General features: G+C 37.2%; 1 protein-coding gene across 5 annotated transcripts in view; it reads left to right on the forward strand.

The window, feature by feature from the left end:
* Positions 1–333: 333 nt before the first annotated feature.
* The window catches only part of cep170ab (centrosomal protein 170Ab), a 46,544-nt gene continuing 26,443 nt past the window's right edge, over positions 334–20,434 (forward strand). For 2 of the 5 annotated variants that reach the window (XM_027013903.2, XM_035535073.1), the window contains exons 1-11: positions 351–417; positions 1,483–1,619; positions 1,944–2,095; positions 4,676–4,765; positions 4,855–4,933; positions 10,927–10,985; positions 12,869–13,019; positions 13,516–13,647; positions 13,726–14,196; positions 14,391–14,776; positions 16,065–16,184. In XM_027013903.2, the coding sequence (XP_026869704.2) occupies positions 1,991–2,095; positions 4,676–4,765; positions 4,855–4,933; positions 10,927–10,985; positions 12,869–13,019; positions 13,516–13,647; positions 13,726–14,196; positions 14,391–14,776; positions 16,065–16,184 (1,593 nt within the window). In that variant the 5' untranslated portion in view covers positions 351–417; positions 1,483–1,619; positions 1,944–1,990. Of the gene's footprint in view, positions 418–1,482; positions 1,620–1,943; positions 2,096–4,675; positions 4,766–4,854; positions 4,934–10,926; positions 10,986–12,868; positions 13,020–13,515; positions 13,648–13,725; positions 14,197–14,390; positions 14,777–16,064; positions 16,185–20,434 lie in introns of all 5 variants that reach the window. The other 3 variants (XM_027013912.2, XM_027013920.2, XM_027013929.2) reach the window with 3 other exon arrangements.

The following is a 20,434-nucleotide window of genomic DNA, read 5'->3' on the forward strand; positions in this document are numbered from 1 at the left end:
GTTGCGGCTGTTTATGGAGAATGACTTTCTCCAATTAAGCACAAAAATTCCAAATAGTTCAGCTGGGCCCGCTGGTGTTTGCAACAATATTATCAAGATATCTACTACTACTACTACTACTACTACTACTACTACTACTACTACTACTAATAATAATAATAATAATAATAATAATAATAATCACCCACGTATTTGTGTTAATCCCCGGTAACATGACTGAGGTTACTAAAATTCTTTCAAACGAGAGAGCGCAAGGAAATCATTATACCAAGGCTTCTACAGAAATTTTTAACACTGCAGCGCCACCATGAGTCCAGAAAAAGAATGAAGACCTGCAACACTGGGCTGGGCAGGGAGAGGTGGAACAGGCTGTAAACGAATTAGGCTATATGGGATTAACAAAAATAAATACACAAGGTAAGTACTAGTCACTTTTGCGTTTTTAAATTTTCGACAGCACTCCTAACATAGGAATGTGCATTTCCCCCACCCGAATATAGGCTAGCTCATGTTTGACTGTAGATAATTGTTTTGACTGTGTAGACAAAACGACACGGCCTTCTACGACAGGGATGTACTCCGTTGCAGAACTAAAACAGTATTAGATTGTATTATTAAACAGTATTACGATGACTGTCAATTTGTGCGTTTTGTCTGTTCGTTATGAAATAGAAGATACTAATGCCGGTGTCGAAATATTAATGTTTTTTATCCTACATAATAATATATATATTAGAATCTGCTTCGGCGGTTGTTGTCACAGTAAATGTAATGTCAGGTAGTCGTCAACTACTGTGCATGACCAACGACTGCGACAAAATATTAGCTTGGAAAATAACGATTCAGCTGTCTTCGCTAAATAAGGGGCGTTCCTTGCATTAAAATCCTCGACTTTTCTATTTTTAAGGCGTAAGAAAGGATAGCAGGAAGTACAGTGCTATTTATACTTTGGAAGTACCTAAATATTTTTAATTTAATTTTGATTCATTCACATCTCGCGGAAGTCAAGTCAGAAAACTGAGGGCTAGTCATGCGCTATTCGTTCCTTAGGTTCCTATACAAATTAGCACATAATACAAAGCTGTTGGACACCACTAGCAATTCATGTGCAAAATGTACAGTTTTATATTTAATATATATTTGTTACTTGTTTGTGCAACTGCCTATGGTTGGTTTGTAACTGCAAGCATCATTGCTTGTGTTATGTGTTATGATTGTATTCATTCACGTGATTTATTTAATTTAAGCGAATTTAATTGAGCAGATCTGTTGTATGTCTTTTTGATGCATACATTATGTACCTCAACTTGTTTATGGTCCTTTGGTGTACAAATTTGTTTCGATGTGTTGTTGGATTTTGAAAAGTGCAGGAATGTGATGCCTGTTGAATATCATTCTGTTTTTCTTGGGCACATCAGCCACATTTAGAAGTGACAGTGTTATTTCATTTGCTCTGTTTTTTCTTGTACTTGTCCATCTCAGGTTTCTGCATGATTTTGTTGCCTGTTTTAAAAACCCAGTGTGAGTACTCAGAATTTATACTAATTGATGCTTGGCACATTTGCTGCATTCTTCTCCGCTGTATAGCTCTAATCACCCCAGCTTGTGATTCAGTGTGGGTGAGTCAAGTTATATACTGATTGGTATGAGTGGACTTCCTATAGACTTCAATATTGAATTTGCAATTTGCATTTTTTTGTATATCCCACAGTCCAGAAAGGCTAGTTTGTCAATTTTGTTATCTTGCCTTTTCTTAAGCATAATGTGTGGCAAAGTATCTTCAAGATTATTCCACTTGATTATACCGCTACTAAACAATTCAAAGACTTTAAAACCTTTTGGGATTTTCAGTGCTTCAGTATGTTTATTTTCTATCCTTGGAATTTGAGGGTTTGTGCCAGATGGTTTTTTTGTTTGTTTGTTTGGGGTTTTTTTCCTTCTAGTATGTCATAAAAATTAGAAGTGATCAACGAAGACTAGAAAATTCAAGATGAGTCTGACTTCTTGGTTCTTGGTGAGCGATGGAGGTACAAGACACCGTCTTCCCCGAGAGATGATTTTTGTGGGACGGGATGATTGTGAACTCATGCTTCAGGTGAGCTGCTTTTACCATAACCAACTTTAAGATTCCTTTCTTACTAAACTTCAAGATCTATTTTTAATATTGTAAAATGAATATTAATGTAGTATTGATACTAAGTCATTATAGTTGCACTACGTACTTTTATAGAGAGAAAATATTTGAGCATAAAGTTTGGGTAGTAAAAACACAGAAAATGCATAATATCTAAATTCATTATTATGTGTAAAGTGGAATGGTATTTTTGGTAACAGCTGGTATTAAAACAATATTCCATTGCTAACCCACAAACACAATTTTCAGCATTCAGTGTAATTTAAATTAATGTACATTGTTGGTTTTAGAATTAGTGTCTCAACCTTGTCTAGGAAAAGAGCTGCAATTTCTATATTTAGGTGTAGGTGTGTGTGTGTGTGTGTGTGTGTGTGTGTGTGTGTGTGTGTGTGTGTTTGTGTGTGTGTGTGTGTGTGTGTAAATTCCACGCTCACCCACTGGGCAGTATTTTTCTTCAAGCTTGGGTCCTCTTACCAGAGACCTGGGAGCTTGAGAGTCCTGCATAGTATCTTAGCTGTTCCCAGGAATGCATGTTTTTGGATAGAGATCTCAGATGTTCCTCCACTGGCACTATTCTCCCATTTTGGGGGTCACAGCCCTTAGTTCTCCGATTACCACGGGAACCACAGTTCCTTCACCTTCCACATCTTTTCTAGCTCTACTTTCAGCCCTTGGTATTTTTTTTGAGCTTTTCGTATTCCTTGTTCTTGTTGTTGCTATTGCTTGGGATTGCCACATCTGTCACTACGGTCCTGTTCTGCTGTTTATCTTCTAACTACTTTGTCCAGTTGGTTATCCATTACCATCTAATCTTATTTACAGGAACTTAGTATGGTCATTTTCCACTAAATTTGGTAGTGTATCCCACTTGGACCTTGGTTCTTCCAGCTCGTGCTCGGCACAGATATTTCTGTATACTATACCAGTCACTTGGTTATGGTGCTCCATATATGCTCTGCCTGCTAGCATCTTGCCTCCCACTGTTATGTGCTGCATTGTCTCAGGGACATTTTTGCACTGCCTGCATCTGGGGTCCTGCTTTGTGTTGTAGATCCCAGCCTCTATCTTGGTTTAGTGTGGTATGGTATTTTCCCCAGCAAAAATTGAGTCAGAACACAACCTAGTCAAAGTCACGAAAATGTCTCACAACCACAAAAAAACACAAAGAAGCTACACATGTGAAGTGAGCATCGCAAGGGAGGTGTCCTCGTCTTGTTTAGGGTCAGGTCTTTGAAGGGATGGTCAGCAGACCCACAGAGCAGGTGAAGAGTTGTGGAGGGGAAAACTGGATGCTGGACCAAGAAAAAACACATACAACACACAAGTGGAATACAAAATATAACAGACATGCAGAAATAACTTCCCATAACCTTCTGTGGGGCACAATTTTTAATTTGAAAAATGGGCTTACAACTGCTAGCATTTACACAGTTTAGTGGCTTTGCCTCCTCAGTGTTTTGACTATCATTAATAGGTATTATGACTTACTTGCCAAAAATGTAAATCATTACTTGTAGCTAATTTAAGAGGTAGTGGGCTAGCACATTAGTTAGCAGTTGCCCCTTAGTTACAGTAGCAGTTTTCTTATTTACAAGATCAACTTCTGCAGTTTTGATCTCACAAACATGTTTGGCAATAAAGCAGAAATGTTACCATACAAAGCAACTGCAAGTGTGATGTTGAAGGGAGGGAGCAAGATACAAGTGCAGGAACATAGCTTCTTTATTCTTTAAGATAAAAAAAAAATTGGATAGAACAAAGCTTGCAGCAAGTCTCAAGGTGCTGAGATGCAGCAGAGCAGCATTAACACTCAAGGCCACTTCTTGAGCACAGAGTCACTGAGAAATGCACAGTACTGCAGTGTTCCTGTGAGCTTATATAAAAGGAGAAACAAAGGAGGCAAAACTAGGCACAGGTCCACGTGGTTAGTAATCACATGATCAGGTGTGTGTGTGTGTGTGTGTGTGTGTGTGTGTGTGTGTGTGTGTGTGTGTGTGTGGGTGTGTGTGTGTGGGTGGGTGGGTGGGTGTGTGTGTGTGGCATTTGTAGCATTTGGAGTAGCATAAAGTTGGAAACAGTGTTCTTGGAGAACATAAGAGGCCATGCAGAAACACATCACTACCCACAACATTCAATCAAGTATGGAGCAGTAAAGTAAATTGCAAGTTGCAGTATATAGGAATTCTGTTATTTGTCAGGTTTAGAGTTTAGAGATTCTTATAATTTAACTTTTCAATGTTGAAATGATAACCTCCCGTAGACTTCAATAAATTTGCTTCCACAATCTAACTGCAAAACCAAGCACTGACAAACACTATTAAGCAAAAAAAAAATTTAATTATACTGAATGCTCAATTTCTTTAAGGTTTACACTGGAATATTTCATTAAGGTCATGTCAGCTGTTGTAAAGATAATTTGTATGTGTAATTTGTACTATAATTTGTTGCAAAGAACCTCTGTTTAGAATCGAGTATCACATAAATGGATGCTGTGCTGTCACCTTTAGAATGTAAAGTAGTAATTTCTTGTGGTTCCTGTAGTCACGTAGTGTGGACAAGCAGCATGCTGTTATCAACTATGAAGCTGCTTCAGATGAACATAAAGTGAAGGACCTGGGCAGTCTTAATGGGGTAATAGACCATGAGCAAATTGCAGTTTAAAGAATACACTCTTATGTGTTAAAGAGCATATAGTAAATATTCTCTGTTCTCCCTTACAGACATTTGTGAATGATGTAAGGATACAGGAACAGCAGTATGTGACTCTGAAAATAGATGACAAGCTGAGATTTGGCTATGATATCCTTTGAGCTGCAAGATTTATAATGGAACATTATTTAAATGCAGAGATATGGTTTATAAGACATGTTTTATAATGTGATTTCTGTACTTCAATGCTATGTGTAATCTACAGTTCCCTCCAGAGTGACATCCTTAATTAGTATGAAAAGAATTTGCATTATGATGGTATATGGTCCTCCTTTCTTGATTCTTATTCAGTTCACACACAGGCTTTCAATAAGGTTTAAGTCAAGGGATTAGGATGACCATTCTACAAACCTGACTCTATAGTTTTTGTGTGGATCTTTAGAAATGCTTTGGAATCAGAATATGCAAGTGGCAAACAGTGTGTGCACTGTTTTGTGTTGTGGAGATTGTGCTGATTGTGTTGGCACAATTGTGGTTTGAAATGAATTTTTTTATGGCACGGCAAGGATGCAATTTCCAGGATGATGAGGGAGACAATGGGTTTTAGTGTTGCTAAAGACCTTCATCAAATTCTAAAAGACACAAAACAGGGGACCACTACTGGAACAAAGACAGAATTGGCAGCCATGAGACCTGTGTAGCCAAACTGCATGACCTTTGTTTGACAGACTGAATGATCTTTATCACAAGAACATAAGGTGGTCAACAGTGTTGTTAAAACAAATAGCCAAGCTAATTAAATTGACATGAAATACCCAGTTCTTTCTGTTGTAATTATTATAAAACAATTTGCTTAATTCATATTTATTATTCCTTTTATGCCAAGGTTGATAGTTATTTGTCAAAAGATGTAGACTGTGAAAAGGTTTTATATTTTTGAATAGAAGAACAGGAAGACGTAAAGTATATTGCCTTGACATAGTGAGCTGAATACCCTTGAAGAGCTAAAGAATCTGTTTTCAATTTTGAATAGTGAAGTATCTTAGGTTTTGTTACCATGGTCTCAAAATTTTTATTGACAAATATGTTTGAAAGAATTGGGAACACCATATAGTTGGGCAGTTTAAATTTGTGTGTTGTTCATAGGTCCTGTATACACCTGGCATTAACATGCATCTTGGTTGATCCGATCAGAAGGAACTGAAAAAAGGGCATAGCAAATTTACACCTGGCATTGTGAATGAGTGAATGTGAATGTTGACTGACCACGTGTGATGATATGTCTTACATAATATCTGCTGATGGAAGTGCTGTGCATATTTTCTACATCACTCTTCCACTGCATTTATTTTCAGACATAAATGTCCCACAAATCTTTCCTCACTTTTTGATGGTGTGGTCTGTTAGGCCAACTTATGAATGAATAGGAGAGGAGACACAGAACGAAACTATGAAAAGCAGCTGTTTGTCTATGTTTAGTGTTCAACTACATGCAGTTTAACCCCTGCAGGCTGTAAAGCTGTCAAAAATTGTTTGTTATTTTAAAAAGTTAATTTGAGCGTATGTGTGTTAATTTAGTGTCTTTTAGATTAATTAGCATTTTTAGAGAGTGTCATGCCCTTTGTGTGTATGTCTTTTTAGTCATCTCCCCTGCTTTCACCATTTTGTCTTTTCTGTTGTTGTTATAATTGTTCAATAAATGGTGTGTTTACTGCATCAAAAATGGAATTCCCTGGCTTGTCTTCTATTCCAACAACTTGGCATTGCTAAGGCAATGGTGTGCTTGATATGGGTGGTACTTCAGTGTTGTCAAGGATGCATCAGGATACATTACAGGTCAAAGAATAAATATAATGTGACTTGATGCACCCCAGACCATGTCTGAATGATTACATTACAATGTGTCTCAGAGATGCACTGTACCATGCTCACATGTAGTGCTGGCCACTTTTGATCTGACCACCAAATACACATGTCAATGCCAGGTGTGAATGGGGTTTTGGAGATGTAGTGGGTATGGTGGGCTGTTGAATGTGTAAGAATGTATTGATATTTAAGTTATTCAAGTGATTTTATTCAAAGTTAAATTGGTTACCTCTGGGGGGGGGGGGGGGGGGGGGGGTTGTGTGTGGTGTTTGGCTGTGAATGGTTTATAGAGTTGAGACACATTTGGCTTCTAAGATTAAGGTATTGTGAGGTGTTGGGTTCTAGGTTTAAGGTATTGTAAGGTAATTGCTTATATGATTAAGGTATTGTGAGGTATTGGCTTCGGTGGTTTGTTGCATTTCAGGGACAGTTGATTCTAAAAAACATGCTTGTACTTTTTTTTCTCTTTTTTTATCTCTTCTTCTACCTTTAATAGTTTTATTTTCCTATAGAAACTCATTATTTTTGATACGGTTTAATACTCTAAGCTACAGCCTAAGCTCATCATATTGTACAAATTTTTGTTTCACCCCTTCTTCCTTTGAAACAAGCCACTTGATACTTCATTTTGATACTCCTTTAATATTTTAGCCACAGATATCAAGCTTGGTATTAATATTTATTACCTAAAGCACATATGTGCTTTATATGATTAAGTATATTGATGGCTCACTTCTATGATTGTTACAAAGTATGTTCACAAATTTTCTAGTTTAGGAGTTCTCTCTTAAATCATTTAAATCATGCAAACTAAAATCATGCAAACTAAATCATGCAAACTAAAAAGGAGTTTGCAACTCCTGAAATATTTTGTGAAAATCAATAATCACTTGGCAGTTGCCATGTAGCCTATGATACATGCACAGCTGCTTGATGTAAATACTAATTTTAAATGTAGGATATGTAGGTGTAATGCTCTGGCAGTGACAAAGTGAAAGGCAAGTGCAAGGAGACGTTTTAATAAGGGCAATGAAAACAAATCATATCAGGAAAGGGATTAAAAGGTCAAATGCAGGCGTGAAGGCTTACAAGGCAGGCACAGGAGTGCTACGAGGAGTGGCTACAGGAGACACAGGACACTGGAAAGCTTACAGAACAGCCACTGGAGCACCACGGTGTATGACCACAGGAGACACAGGACACTGGAAGGCAGATGGAATGGCTAATGGAGACCTGGGAGATGTGAGGGCTGTTGAGACGGCCACAGGAGACATAGGAGACTTGAGGAGGCATGGCATCTGTGGCTGGCAGTGCCATTTGGGGTGCAAAGTGTGGAAGAGGCAACCCAAAGATGGCGCCCTCCTGTAGCCCTTCACCAGTGCCCTCTGGTGTGAAAGATGTAAAAGGAGTGACTGTTGAGGAGTCAGGCACTGGGGGAGCACCCTCTGGCGTGTTAAGCACGGGCTCAGGATGAGGACCTACTGTTGCGGGGTGAGCCTCAGTCCTTCCTACAGTGGGTATTGCAGAGGTCTGCTGGGCCATGATGGAGCTAGATCCAGATGCAAAACTACCTCTGCCCCGGACAGCTGGGACCACAGGCACTTGGGCAGAGACAGCTAGGACCATATAAGAACCATCAACGCCCTTGGTGGAACAGAGCAGGGAGGCTCTTAGGACTAGTGGAGCCTTACTTCCCTTTGCCTCGTAAACTGGCATCACTGACCTGATAATGTCCTGCTCTCTAAAGGTCTATAAGAGTTGCCACTGATATGACTGATACCTGCACACAGGACATGCAGCAGTCTCCCAGTCTTAGGTGCTTCCTCAACAAGCCTGGTAAGGTCCTCCCTCTGCATCTTTGTTTGGTCAGTTATTCTGTAACTCAAAGTGACATGCAAGATACATGCACAAGGAGATGTTTTAATAAGGGTAGTGAAAACAGGGAGGCTAACAAAACCAAACTAAAGCAAACATGAAACACAATAATCAAGAGAAAGCAAAGGTAGGGGCACTGAATCAAGCAAACAGAAAACACATGGCTAGACAAGAAACCAAAACAAAACGATTATGTGTTAAAGCAGTGTATATTTTTTCATAAAAGAGAAAGTTATAGTTAGAAATTGTTTTTCCTTTCATTTCAAAGGCTGTCTCTCATAAATCTCTTGGGGAAATAATAAATATTAAATCAGTTTGAGCTCAATCTCAGCTCTGTGCTATGAATATGAGAAAGTACAATGCAAAGAAATATAAATTTCTTAAAGCAATCAGCGCCGTATTAAGAACTAAAGACAGTAATGCTTACCACTTGGCTAAACATAAATGCAAATTTTGGTGTAGACTAATTATATATTGTAACCTGATTTGTTGCCATTTTTTAAAACAGTAATTCACTAGGAACTGTATTCTAGTGATTTTACCATGGTTAAAGGAGTTATTGGTACTTTGTTGTATGTGCCATTGAACTGTGGTAAAATCACTGTATATAAGCTACAGTGACGGAAAGCTCAAGACTTTGTCATAGCAGTGACACTCTTCTATGTAACCCTCTAATCACTTCTTTCTACATCATACAACAGAGGTGAGTAATATCACATTTAAACTTACTTATGTAATTTTTTTAACAAAATGTACTTTAAAGAGTTGTTTTAAAAGATTATACTTTATATACTTACTCTAGTACATTGTCAAAAAATGTGCATTTACTCTGTTTATGTGCATTCATATCTCTTCAAATTATTTGAATTCACCACAAATTTTGGGTTTCATTAAACCATTTGTGATGGATTGACTTGAACTGGTTGAGAGGGTTACAGAGATTTCTATGGAGGACCACTGAGTGCCACTACTTTGCTTTAGCCTACTGGATAACAAGAAGTAGTCCAACATAAACATTAAATGGGCAGGATTTCCCCACATGGAATTAAATGGGTGCTCTCTGCAATGGTGCATGATAAAATTTATGAAAGGTAGCCATATCCTTTAGCTGCATGTGAAATCTATGCTCTCTCCTAATGTACATTATTAATTTGCAAGTGTTATAATCCGATGACTTCAAGGATATTCTTATAGAAAAACAATGGCTACTTAGCTACATATAAAGAAACTACAATCTACAGAAAAGAGTAATAAATGCAGCAACTAAATTAAGTGATGGTGTTCAGCAATGCATGCTCCATGCTGAGGTATTCTTTCCAGAGAGAGGCATCCACTGTTATAAAGATTAAGGTTTGTTAGTGATTTTATATAAAGCTGCTTTTGGGTTCCATCCAATTCAGATGATACATCATTTGAAGTTGGCAACAACCTAATTTTATTACAATTAATCTGAAGGGAAATTATGATTTATTATTGATGTAGTGTTTTATGTGCTGCTGAAATCCAGCTGTGATTTTGCTGTTCTGTTTTGTTCTGTTATATATTTGTGCACACTGTATCCAAATATTTTTAGAATTTTTCTCACACACCGTTTTTTCCCCTAGTGTACTCATATATTTTTATGTGTATATAGTAAGGAAAAGTGGTCTGAAGGGACGTGGAGTCCCTCCACTTGTTGGTAGACTGTTGCTGGACACTAAAGAGGGAGCCCAAATATAACTGAAAATCATCTGTACTTTCTTACTTTTACTAAAGTGCTAATTTAAATGACTACTTTTACTTATGCTTTATTAATTAGTATTTTACTATAACATTTTTTTTTACTTGACTACAGTTTTTGGCTACGCTAACCACCTCTGGAAACCAATTTTTCTGCGTATGGGAAAATAGACATCTTAAAGTGTCATGGCTGCCCCTCCCCTTGTGTTACAGTTCCCACTGCAATGCCTTCCATGTACTCCATGGTTTTAGTTTTGTTCTTATTTAACCCTGTGGCTCGTTTACTCTGCACAATATTAGTGTCGCCTGTGCCTCATTAGCTTATGTATTTAAACTTTGTTTTATCTTAGTTGTCAGTCTTTGAACGTGCTCCTGTTTAACGTTTAATGCTTTCTGTTTAACTTCCATTTGTTTTATTATTGGTTCTGTCATGGTTTCTCTCCCCTTTTTGGTTGCTGTTTGTCTGTGTTTGGTTTCTTTGTCACTTTGTTAGTTTTATCTACTCATTGTGATATTAAAGAACTTTAATGTATGCATTTGCATCCCATCTTGTCTCAATGTTACATAGGGAAATCAAATTGGTACTGATCCAAAAGAGAAAACCCATAAGACCAAATTCTAGAAGGCAACGTAAGTTCATTTTTGAAGACTAGTGGTTTTCTTTTGCCCTTAACCATGCACACATACCAACCTTTTTACTGTTATGCAAGGAGAATTGCATGTGCCAGAAGAAGCACTGAGGGTAAGTTAAAGTGTGTTAATCTTTTTGATATATAATTGGTTTTTACATTTTGTCTTTATTCTAATTCTTTATACAATCACAGACAATAAACCCACTGCTAGACTGTGCCTTGCATTTATCATCATCGTGTGTGTGTGTGTGTGTGTGTGTGTGTGTGTGTGTGTGTGTGTGTGGCGTACCAATCAAATATACCCATTTGTAAGTTCGAATTTAAAAGACTAAGGGATCAATGTTATCCATATTACTTTCTGTAGAAGATCCCTGTACTTGTTGCATACTTTATTGTCTTGTGGATTTGATTTTAATTGGATGCAATTGCCATGTTTACCAATCAATTTACACTTCATCACCCACAATAAAAAAGTGAAAACATGTTTTAGAATTCCAAAATGTATTAAAGATCAAAAACTGGAATCTCTTTTTCACAAAAGTATTTAGGCCCTTTATTCAACACTCAAATGCATCAGGAGAAAACATCAATGCTGGTACCTTGATTCTGTTAAAATGACCTATAATGTCATTTACAACATGGTGTATATGATCAGAAGCAAATCTTAATTTAACAAATCCTGTTTGGTCTGTGTGTATTAGAAGAAGGATGGGGTTGTTCTAACCGTCCATATTGTGCATAATTAAAATCCCTAATAAGCAATGTGAACTTCTTAAAATGTTGATTATATATCAAAATAATACAAAACTAAATCTATAAAGTCTTCATTAGGAGCCTCTAGATTAAAGACAGGTATATGCTGAGGATAATTTTTAAAAGAAATAGTATCTTTTTGCTGATGTAGATGGAAGTTACTTAACTGCTAGTATTTACTTTGAACAACCCAAACATGTCAAAGCTTGGTGCTCATTAGCTGAGAGGTGGGTTTTTTTTAAACATCCATTTAAACATATTCTGCTTACAAAATATTATTTTCATATTAGCTTTTTACAACATTATTCCTTCTTTTAATATTGCAACATTACATATTACAAACCTGGAAGTATTACCCATAACAAAAATTGCACCATAGGCAGTGACATATTAAAAAATATTCTAATGTTTAAAGTGACCGGTATTTTAAACGACAGTCTGATTATTGAAAGAAAAATAAAACTACTAAGAGTAAATAGAACATACCCCCAACCCAACAAATATCAAACTAAAGGTGACCCAATTATAACAATGTATTTTAAAAATACTGTCTAGTGCACCAGCTGCTTGCCATTTGAATTATGTACCCAACCAAATTCACTATCAGGTGAATCACAAAAAGGAGAGATCATCATAAAATTAATGTTGCTTACATCACATTTCCTCATTGCAGCTTTCTTAGCATCTCTGTCGACGAAATAGAGAAATTGGACAAGTATGCTTTTTGGTGGCATATTTGGCTTTGAAACAGGTACCAATGATCAGTGATCTCATCAAACCATTAGCCAAAGTAGAATGCCAAGTAGATGCAACAATGTCACTCAATCAGATATCAACTGGATATTGAGTCCAAATGCAGACAAACAGATTTTATATCAGTTGGTTTAGAGTCTTGCTAGCTTTGCTTGACACATGAGGCCTTTTCATCTTCATATGTTGTGGCTGAGATGAAAAGATGGGAAAATCTTTGTTCATTATTGACCATGACATTTCTAAATTATTCACTAGCTCTTCGTATGCTACCAAAAACACTTTAGGATGAAATTAAGAAAGCTTTAGGGGAGCACAGCATAGGGAGCACAGTTGGGATTCAGGGAGGCATGTCCAAAAGTTCTTGTGACACTACTTTAGAAGGGGTGGTTTATAATCATCAACACATATTTAGACAAGAACTATGGGCTTTAAGGATCACTGTTTGTACTTGGATTTTAAAACCTGTGCCTGCTTCATGTTGTCTCAGCATGAAAAGTTTTCCAGCCAGCTTCAGCTAACAGTGAAGGCATCTTCAACAGTGAAGAGTACCAGAAATTCTGAGACTACAGCAGCTGAGAGTGGTAAAGAGGGAATGGTCAAACCTCCAAAACAATTACCCAAACAGGAAGATAAGATAGGTGAGATTAGCAAATTTATCTCTTCAATTGTTGTTGGTCTGTTCGCCAGGCTTGATAATTTGAACACAAATGTTTCATCACCAAACTAAGAGGCATCTTCAGTGCAGTTGTTGGTGCACATACAAAAAGCATAGAAAGCCTGCATTTATATAGAGTTTTGTGTGGGTTGATATTTTGATTCAACATTTGCGTAAGACGTGCTATTGTGATTGGCTGAACCTTTGAAATACATGCATTGTGGTCTGCATTAGTTTGTTTGGATTGGACAAAGGAATTTGTTGTGTCATGGTCTGTTTTTCTGGATTGTCATTTGTTGTTCTTCAGGTTACTATTTTTTGGAAGTTTCTGATAGAACAGGACGACAAACCCTTCAATGATTAGTGAACAGACCAATAACAACTGAACCGACCATCAATATTTTGAACTATTTTGAATATCTTTTTAAATATGTTTTACATGTAGACCTACAATTGTCCACCTTCTCTCTTTGTTTAAGGGGACATTGGAGTAGTTCCCAGAGGAACCCCTCTCTATGGGCAACCATCGTGGTGGGGAGATGTAGATGATGAAAACGCAGCAAAGCATGATGCCAAGACCTTGGACCGCAGACAATTCAAGTGTGACCCAGGTGAACTTATGCAATGCAATGCTTGACTATTTTGTGTATTTGCTTAATCATACATGGTATGTTTCCATGAATTCACAGGTAATAAGGACGTAGTAAAGACGCAAATAGTTCCTGGAACCATGGCACAGAACTCTACAGTCCAAGAACCCAGTTACTTTGAGATCCCCTCTAAGGAAGCCATTTCAGCAGGGATGGGCATTAATGACAGCCTCCCTACAACTGAAGAAGGAGCTACAGTAACATCTACTGCCCCTGTACCTGAGGGAAGCACCCATGGCCATGCCTCATTCACCATTGACTTTGACACAGTGGCTGCAAGCAGGGGGAAAGATCGCAGCACCAAGGATGACCAGGACCATCATGTGAGACCAAAGAGAGGTGCTGGGGAGGAGCTGAGTGCCTTGCAGTCGGCCATGATTGCAGCAGAAGTGAAGGTGGCAGACTGGCTTGCACAGAATGAGCTGCCTTTGGCACTGTCAGAATCTGTAGCTGAAGATGATGGAGATAGTGTGAAAAGTGATGTGCCTGTACAACTAAGGAACCTCAGAGGTACACTTCTTTAGCTTTTCTGGAGTGTACAATGATAGTGCAGTGATAGTGGAAATGTTTATAGGATTGCTTTATGTACCTTACACACAATGTAAGGTACACAATGTACCTTAATTAATCTCCAGTATGAAGTCAGTGGTTACATATCTGTTGTGTTATTTTCTGTCTCATTCTTTTTCCTTATTTATTCTTAGGCAGTAAACATGAGGATGGCACACAGAGTGACTCTGAGAATGCCTTCAGTGAGCAGCTCAGCAGCCGGAGAGCCATTATTCCGGACATAGGGAGAACAGGTGTTCACAAGACAGAGGGAAATTTCTGCAGAAAAGAAGACCATTTCCAGAACAAACCCTTTGTTACATTGAAAAAGATGCCTCCAGTTGGGGGTGAGGTTGGGCAGAGAAGGAATTATCCATCACCATGCAGATCCAGGGCTATCCCTTCCCAAAGAGGCAATGATAGGACACGAGAAAGCTCTCACAGAAGTCAGGCAGATGATCAAAGTGACAGGGGAACCTACACTATTGAACTGGAGAACTGTAATACAGAGAAGGAGAAGGCCAGGCTCATGATTGACAAGGTACAGCATACATGAGGGCATATATGACATTTGTTTCCTTAAGAAGCTATTATTATTATTATTATTATTATTATTATTATTATTATTATCATTATCTTTCAGGTACATTTAACATACAATGTGGGTTGGACTAGTCGGTGAAAAATTCTATCATATGTAAGATTTTGATTACATGCTTCATAATTTCTATACAGACAAATACCATATTAAAAATTCGTAGTTAAAATAACAGTGTCAACACGTGTAAGAGATCTGTCACGGCATGGCCCCCTCCTCCCAAACCTCTCCCTGTGTGTGTGTGTGTGTGTGTGTGTGTGTGTGCTCATTTGCATGGCCACGCCCTCACCGTGTATCACACCTGTTCCTCATTTTATATCGTTACCGTGCATGAATATAAAGTCTTGTTTAGTCATTGTTTGTCTGTGTTTGATTATACATTAGCCTGTGTGCTTCACTGTCTTCATTGTGCTATGTATGTTAAATAAACGTCACAGTTAGTTTCTGCATCATGCCAAGCCTCCTGCGTTACAAGATGGAAACAGGAATGGCAGCTTTGTCACACCTGACTCTTAGATAAAGGGAGGGTAGAAAATCTGCGGTACACCTGGACTTTCAGGATGGCACATTAGCATGAGGCTTGAGTCACAGAGGAGTGGCTTCAAGAAAACTTCTGTAGTTGCCCAGCTAGACCAAACAGAGCGTCTCTGAATAGACCTGAATAAGGCTATGCACAAACACTCCCCAACCGGGCTGAGCTTGAATAATTTTGTAAAGAATGAGAGAACCCCAGCACAGAAAAATGTGCTTAGCTTATAGGAACACTCCGAAGATGATTTGAGGATGTTGAGGATGTGCCAAGCATTACAAAATGTGAAAAAACATTTTTTATCCTTACAAAATGTGAAAAGCTTCTAAATATACTACATATGGGGCTCTGGTAATGAACAACCATTAGTGGTTACCTCAAAGTCCTTATGGTTAGACAGAAAAAAACTATCAAGCTTTAAGATAAATTCAGCAACATTATTATAAGTATAGTCTGATATTCTGTTTTATCAAAATATAAAAGAGGGAAGTTTCTGGTTATCCAGTGTAAATGCAGTGGATCATAAAATCAAGATGTCAAAATCAAAGTCAATTTTTAGTAATGGCATAGCAGTGGCAAACCTGAAATACTTAGGGACATGTACCAGGCTGTGTGAGAAATTAATCATAATTAGTAAAGCCCCCTCCACTCCCCATTAAAAGTAATCCAAATATTTGTGTTGTTTTATGTGTTGTGTTAAAGGTATTTGGTGTAGAGGACACCAACCTGGCTCTGACAAAGTTACGTTACACAGAACACCAGAGAGACAGCGGGAGTATATGCCCAAGGGCTGGAGCCATAGATTCCAGACATCTTGGCCAGGTTGGTATCACAATTACTCTTTAGTGATTAGCAAGCATTACAATAATTGTTTAGTTGTAATCATTGTAATAACTATATTAATAACTGTAATCAAACTTGTCAACCTGTACTTTGTACCTGAAAAACAGAATGCAGCTATAGTCATGTGCCACTAACACCAATTGGTGTAACCAATGTCCTTGGTCCCCATAGGTAATGTGCCACCAAAGAACTTTTTAGGAACATCTCGTTTGTTTTATGCATAGTGATGAAAATGGGTGCAGGCAAAATATAATGTGTGTAAAACTAATTAAATTGATCTGATGCCAAAGTATAATTACAAATTATTTAGAGAATAGTTTGTTCTATTGCATCATCCCCACAGGTTATGAGAATCTATGTAATAATCTTTCTTTGTCTTTATCACCAAAATAGTTTTATGGATGGCAGATTTCAGTCCATTCAGTTGTCTGACTGTCAGTTAATGCAGTGTAATTCAAGGTTCATACAAACCATGCTTAGGTCTAAGGTCCTTCTTGGTACCATCAACAATCCAACCGTATACTGAACTGTCTGTTCAAATATGATTTGACAAGCTGGCCCTATTCCAGGACTGCCCAGAATCTATCTTTGAAACCTTCTAGAGATGCTTGCAAGTGCTTATTCTTGGGACTAGACACAAATGTAGGATATTATGATGTTTAATGTAACTAGCTTTGCACTTGATGATTTAAGATTAATTGCTGCTGACTAAATAGAACTCATTTCAACTCTACCAATAACAAAAAATAAAATAACTGTAAAGTGAAATAACTGTAAAGTGATGGCATAGTGAAGAGTAAAATAACCTGTAACTTGGTTTCTACACCTGCGCCTCTGTTTTGGCATACCAAATTGAATCATTTGATAGAATCAAATATTCTTAAAATACAGTCAATCCATCTACATAACATTTCTTAGAACTAGTATAACTACCTTCATACCAGGTTTCAGCTGTCTACATGCAACCGTTCGCCAGAAATCCCACACTGAATACACTGTTTTTCCTCTTTGTTTACACATCAACTACCCTTTAAATGGCCTTTTAAAAAATGCTTCTGCTATAAGATAACCGATCTTGTCATAGAAAATTCAGTTACCATCAAAGCAACTGTGACACATTTAAACAGTATACAGAATGTTAATAAAATTCTTTATTTGCTTGTTTACTTCTTTGTACAATAACATGTGTTCATTTCCTTCATAACCTAACACAATATACACAAGCTTTTAGTTACTACACAATGCCAGTTAGCCATGTAGCAGTGTTCCTGAATAGAAAGCTAAACCCTTCCTATCTTATATTGCATGGTTGCTGTTCGGCCAAAAATAGTTATTTAATAGTAATTAAGTGTTTGTGGGCAGGGGAGGGGGGACTATCAAATTACTTTTCAAGTGTTTATCAAACACACCTGGAGTGATTGACAGCTACTCCAGCAGGTAACGCTGCCTGATCTGAAAATGTAGATAAATTGCACTTTTTAGTAGTTATTATTGAGTTTCAGTTGCAGGGTTAAAAAACAAATTACTTATCATTTTGAGTGAAGATAAAACAATTAAGTTGTAACATAGGTTGCGATTTGAGCATGTGCAATAGCATTCAGTCTCCCACTCTGAGTATGGAAGAAAGAAGCTGAATAAAGGCAGACTGTGTGGATTGTTTCATAAATTCTCATTTTGTCTTGATAATAAGTTATGAATCAATCAATAATTGCAAATGATTTTGTATTCCTGAAAACTGCCATAACATCATCTGTCGTGCATGTTTGAGCGTAAACAGTATCATGAAATCATCGCGTATTATAGATTAACACAGGTGAGCCTTTTATCTGACGCAGTAATAAGAAAGATAAAACATTTAAACTTTCTTCAGTAATAATTTTAAAACTACTTTAAGGTCACTTATCAACTACAAATGACAGCTTTGTCGTTTATCTCCATTTCCATCTATACTGTGGTCTGGCCTTAATTCTGCGTATTCATCAGGTGCAGCCTGGAAATGGTGAGTGGTGAAGCATAGTGACAAGAATCTGTGTGGGGTAACATTATAAAGCGAGATATATATTATAAAGCCAAGTAGAGTAGGTTGCATTTGAATAATAAGATACTTGAGCCTAACCAGACAAGCAATTTAGCCAAATTTAGAGAAAAACCTGCTTAGTTCTCCAACTCTGATAAGTTGGTCCATGCTGTTATATAGTCCAAGTTTTTCCTTAAATTTGGCAAAAAATATTTCTGGCTAAATTCCAGTATATTTATTCTTATTCAACCTTCTATTCTTCACGTTATAAACTTTAATATTCAGTTGTTTGCTAGAACTATTTACACTCTCATATGTACCTGACATGGGGTTAATGAGTTCACTAAACATTAACTTACTCAGCTAGAGAACAGTCTGTACATGGGACAATTCAGAAATGTTCAAACATGTTTTAGTGATTTCCCTCTACCTGAAAACATATTTTAACTGCTCCAAAACAAAAGTGGAAAGTGCACTGAATAAATACTGGTTATACTGAATAAATAAAGAATAATACTGATAAATTATCAGTCAGTGTGATTATACACACACCATAGCATATTGTAGATTAACATAGGTGAACAGTTTATCAGACAGTCAATTAGACTGTTGTGTGTCTCTGTGTGTGGCTATTAAGCCCAGATTCAACAGCAGCTCTCAGAGGACTGATAGCAAACAAAAGACTTACTCACAAAATTATGTGGAATATAATGTAAAGTTTAGTGAATCTAAATAAAAATATTTACTTTCAAATTTTCTGTGGTTCTGATACCAAAGTACTTCTAAATTAATACAGAGGAATTGCTGCTTTTGAATTGTTTTTATGACTGATGTCTCAAATTGATATTTATATAAATGCATATATACATTCATATCAAAAACAATTATTTTCCTGTAAGGCCTTAAAAGCAGGCAAATATTTTTTAAAAATATGACTAATCTACAAATCACAACACTATAAGTGGAACTCATAACTAAGAAATTCCTAAAATATCAAATTTTCACAAAGGGAACACACCACATACTGAAAATAAAGGTTCACATACTACTCACAGATATGTAATACTAGATAATTTTTTTCAGTAAATAAATGATCAGTATAATACTTTTTTCTCATTTGTTTAATTGGGTTTTCTTTGTTTCAGTGGGACAGGGTCTCATTGTCACCCAGCTGTCCAAACTGAACAATGTTTTCACAAACTTCAGTCTGGCTCTTCTTTGCTTCTCTTTGATGAAGGGCTTTTTTCTAGCTTTGCACAACTTCAGCCCTGCCTCCAGAAGCCTGTTTCAAAGCAACCTCGCTCTGCAATTCACCCCAACTGCTGCATGCCATTCTTTTTGTAGGTCCCTTGACGTCATCTTATGATTGTAAGTGACATTCGAATGAGGTGGCGATCATCACGGTCGGTAGAGAGTTGGTTTCAACTTCTGCCAGTCTGTAGCTGTTGTTGTCCCATGCGTTTGTTGCTTGACCTTGTTCTTATGAACTGTAGTTTTGGACATTTTCAAGATAGAAGCAACCTGACACTCACTGTATCCCTTTGCCAGTAAAGCTATAATTGAACCCTTCTTTTCCTCATTAAGAACCTTTCTTTTCAACTCCTTTGGCATGGTCTGTAGCTGTATTTTGACTTCACTTACTTCTTGGGTAGTCCTAGCACTGCTTTTCCCATTCAGCTGGTTCTATAACAAGAGAATAGTGGTGATAGCAGCAGTGGCTTTTATACTGTGGCTCGTTAGAATAGGATTTTGTTAAGGTGATCACTTATTCAGCATCTCATTAAGTAGAATGAGGTGTGTCTGTGAAGGAATTCAACAAACACTTGAATGGAATGGCTGCTGTACATGTGGAGATGCTGATTTAAGAAAAAATTGGAGTGCTCTTATTTTTTTCTGGAGCTGTATTACAAGTCTTTGGGTGTCCTTTTACTGCAGATAGGTTACTGTTGCTTATAAATGTATGGATGCAATTTTATAGAAAGAAAGGGAAGCCTTGGTACATTGGGATTGCTTCAAGAAATTATATGTTGTATATATGTTAAATTATGTTATATTGTTGACTGTATATTGTACAATTTTCTTTCTGGAAGCACAACACAAAAGGTCAAGGTAATTATACATAATTTGGTTTTTGTCTGGGGGAATGATGTTTTTGTCTGGGGGAATGATGTTTTGTCTGGGGGAATGATGTTTTGTCTGGGGGAATGATGTT

This window comes from Electrophorus electricus, chromosome 1, assembly GCF_013358815.1.
Source record: "Electrophorus electricus isolate fEleEle1 chromosome 1, fEleEle1.pri, whole genome shotgun sequence".
Lineage (NCBI taxonomy): Eukaryota > Metazoa > Chordata > Actinopteri > Gymnotiformes > Gymnotidae > Electrophorus > Electrophorus electricus.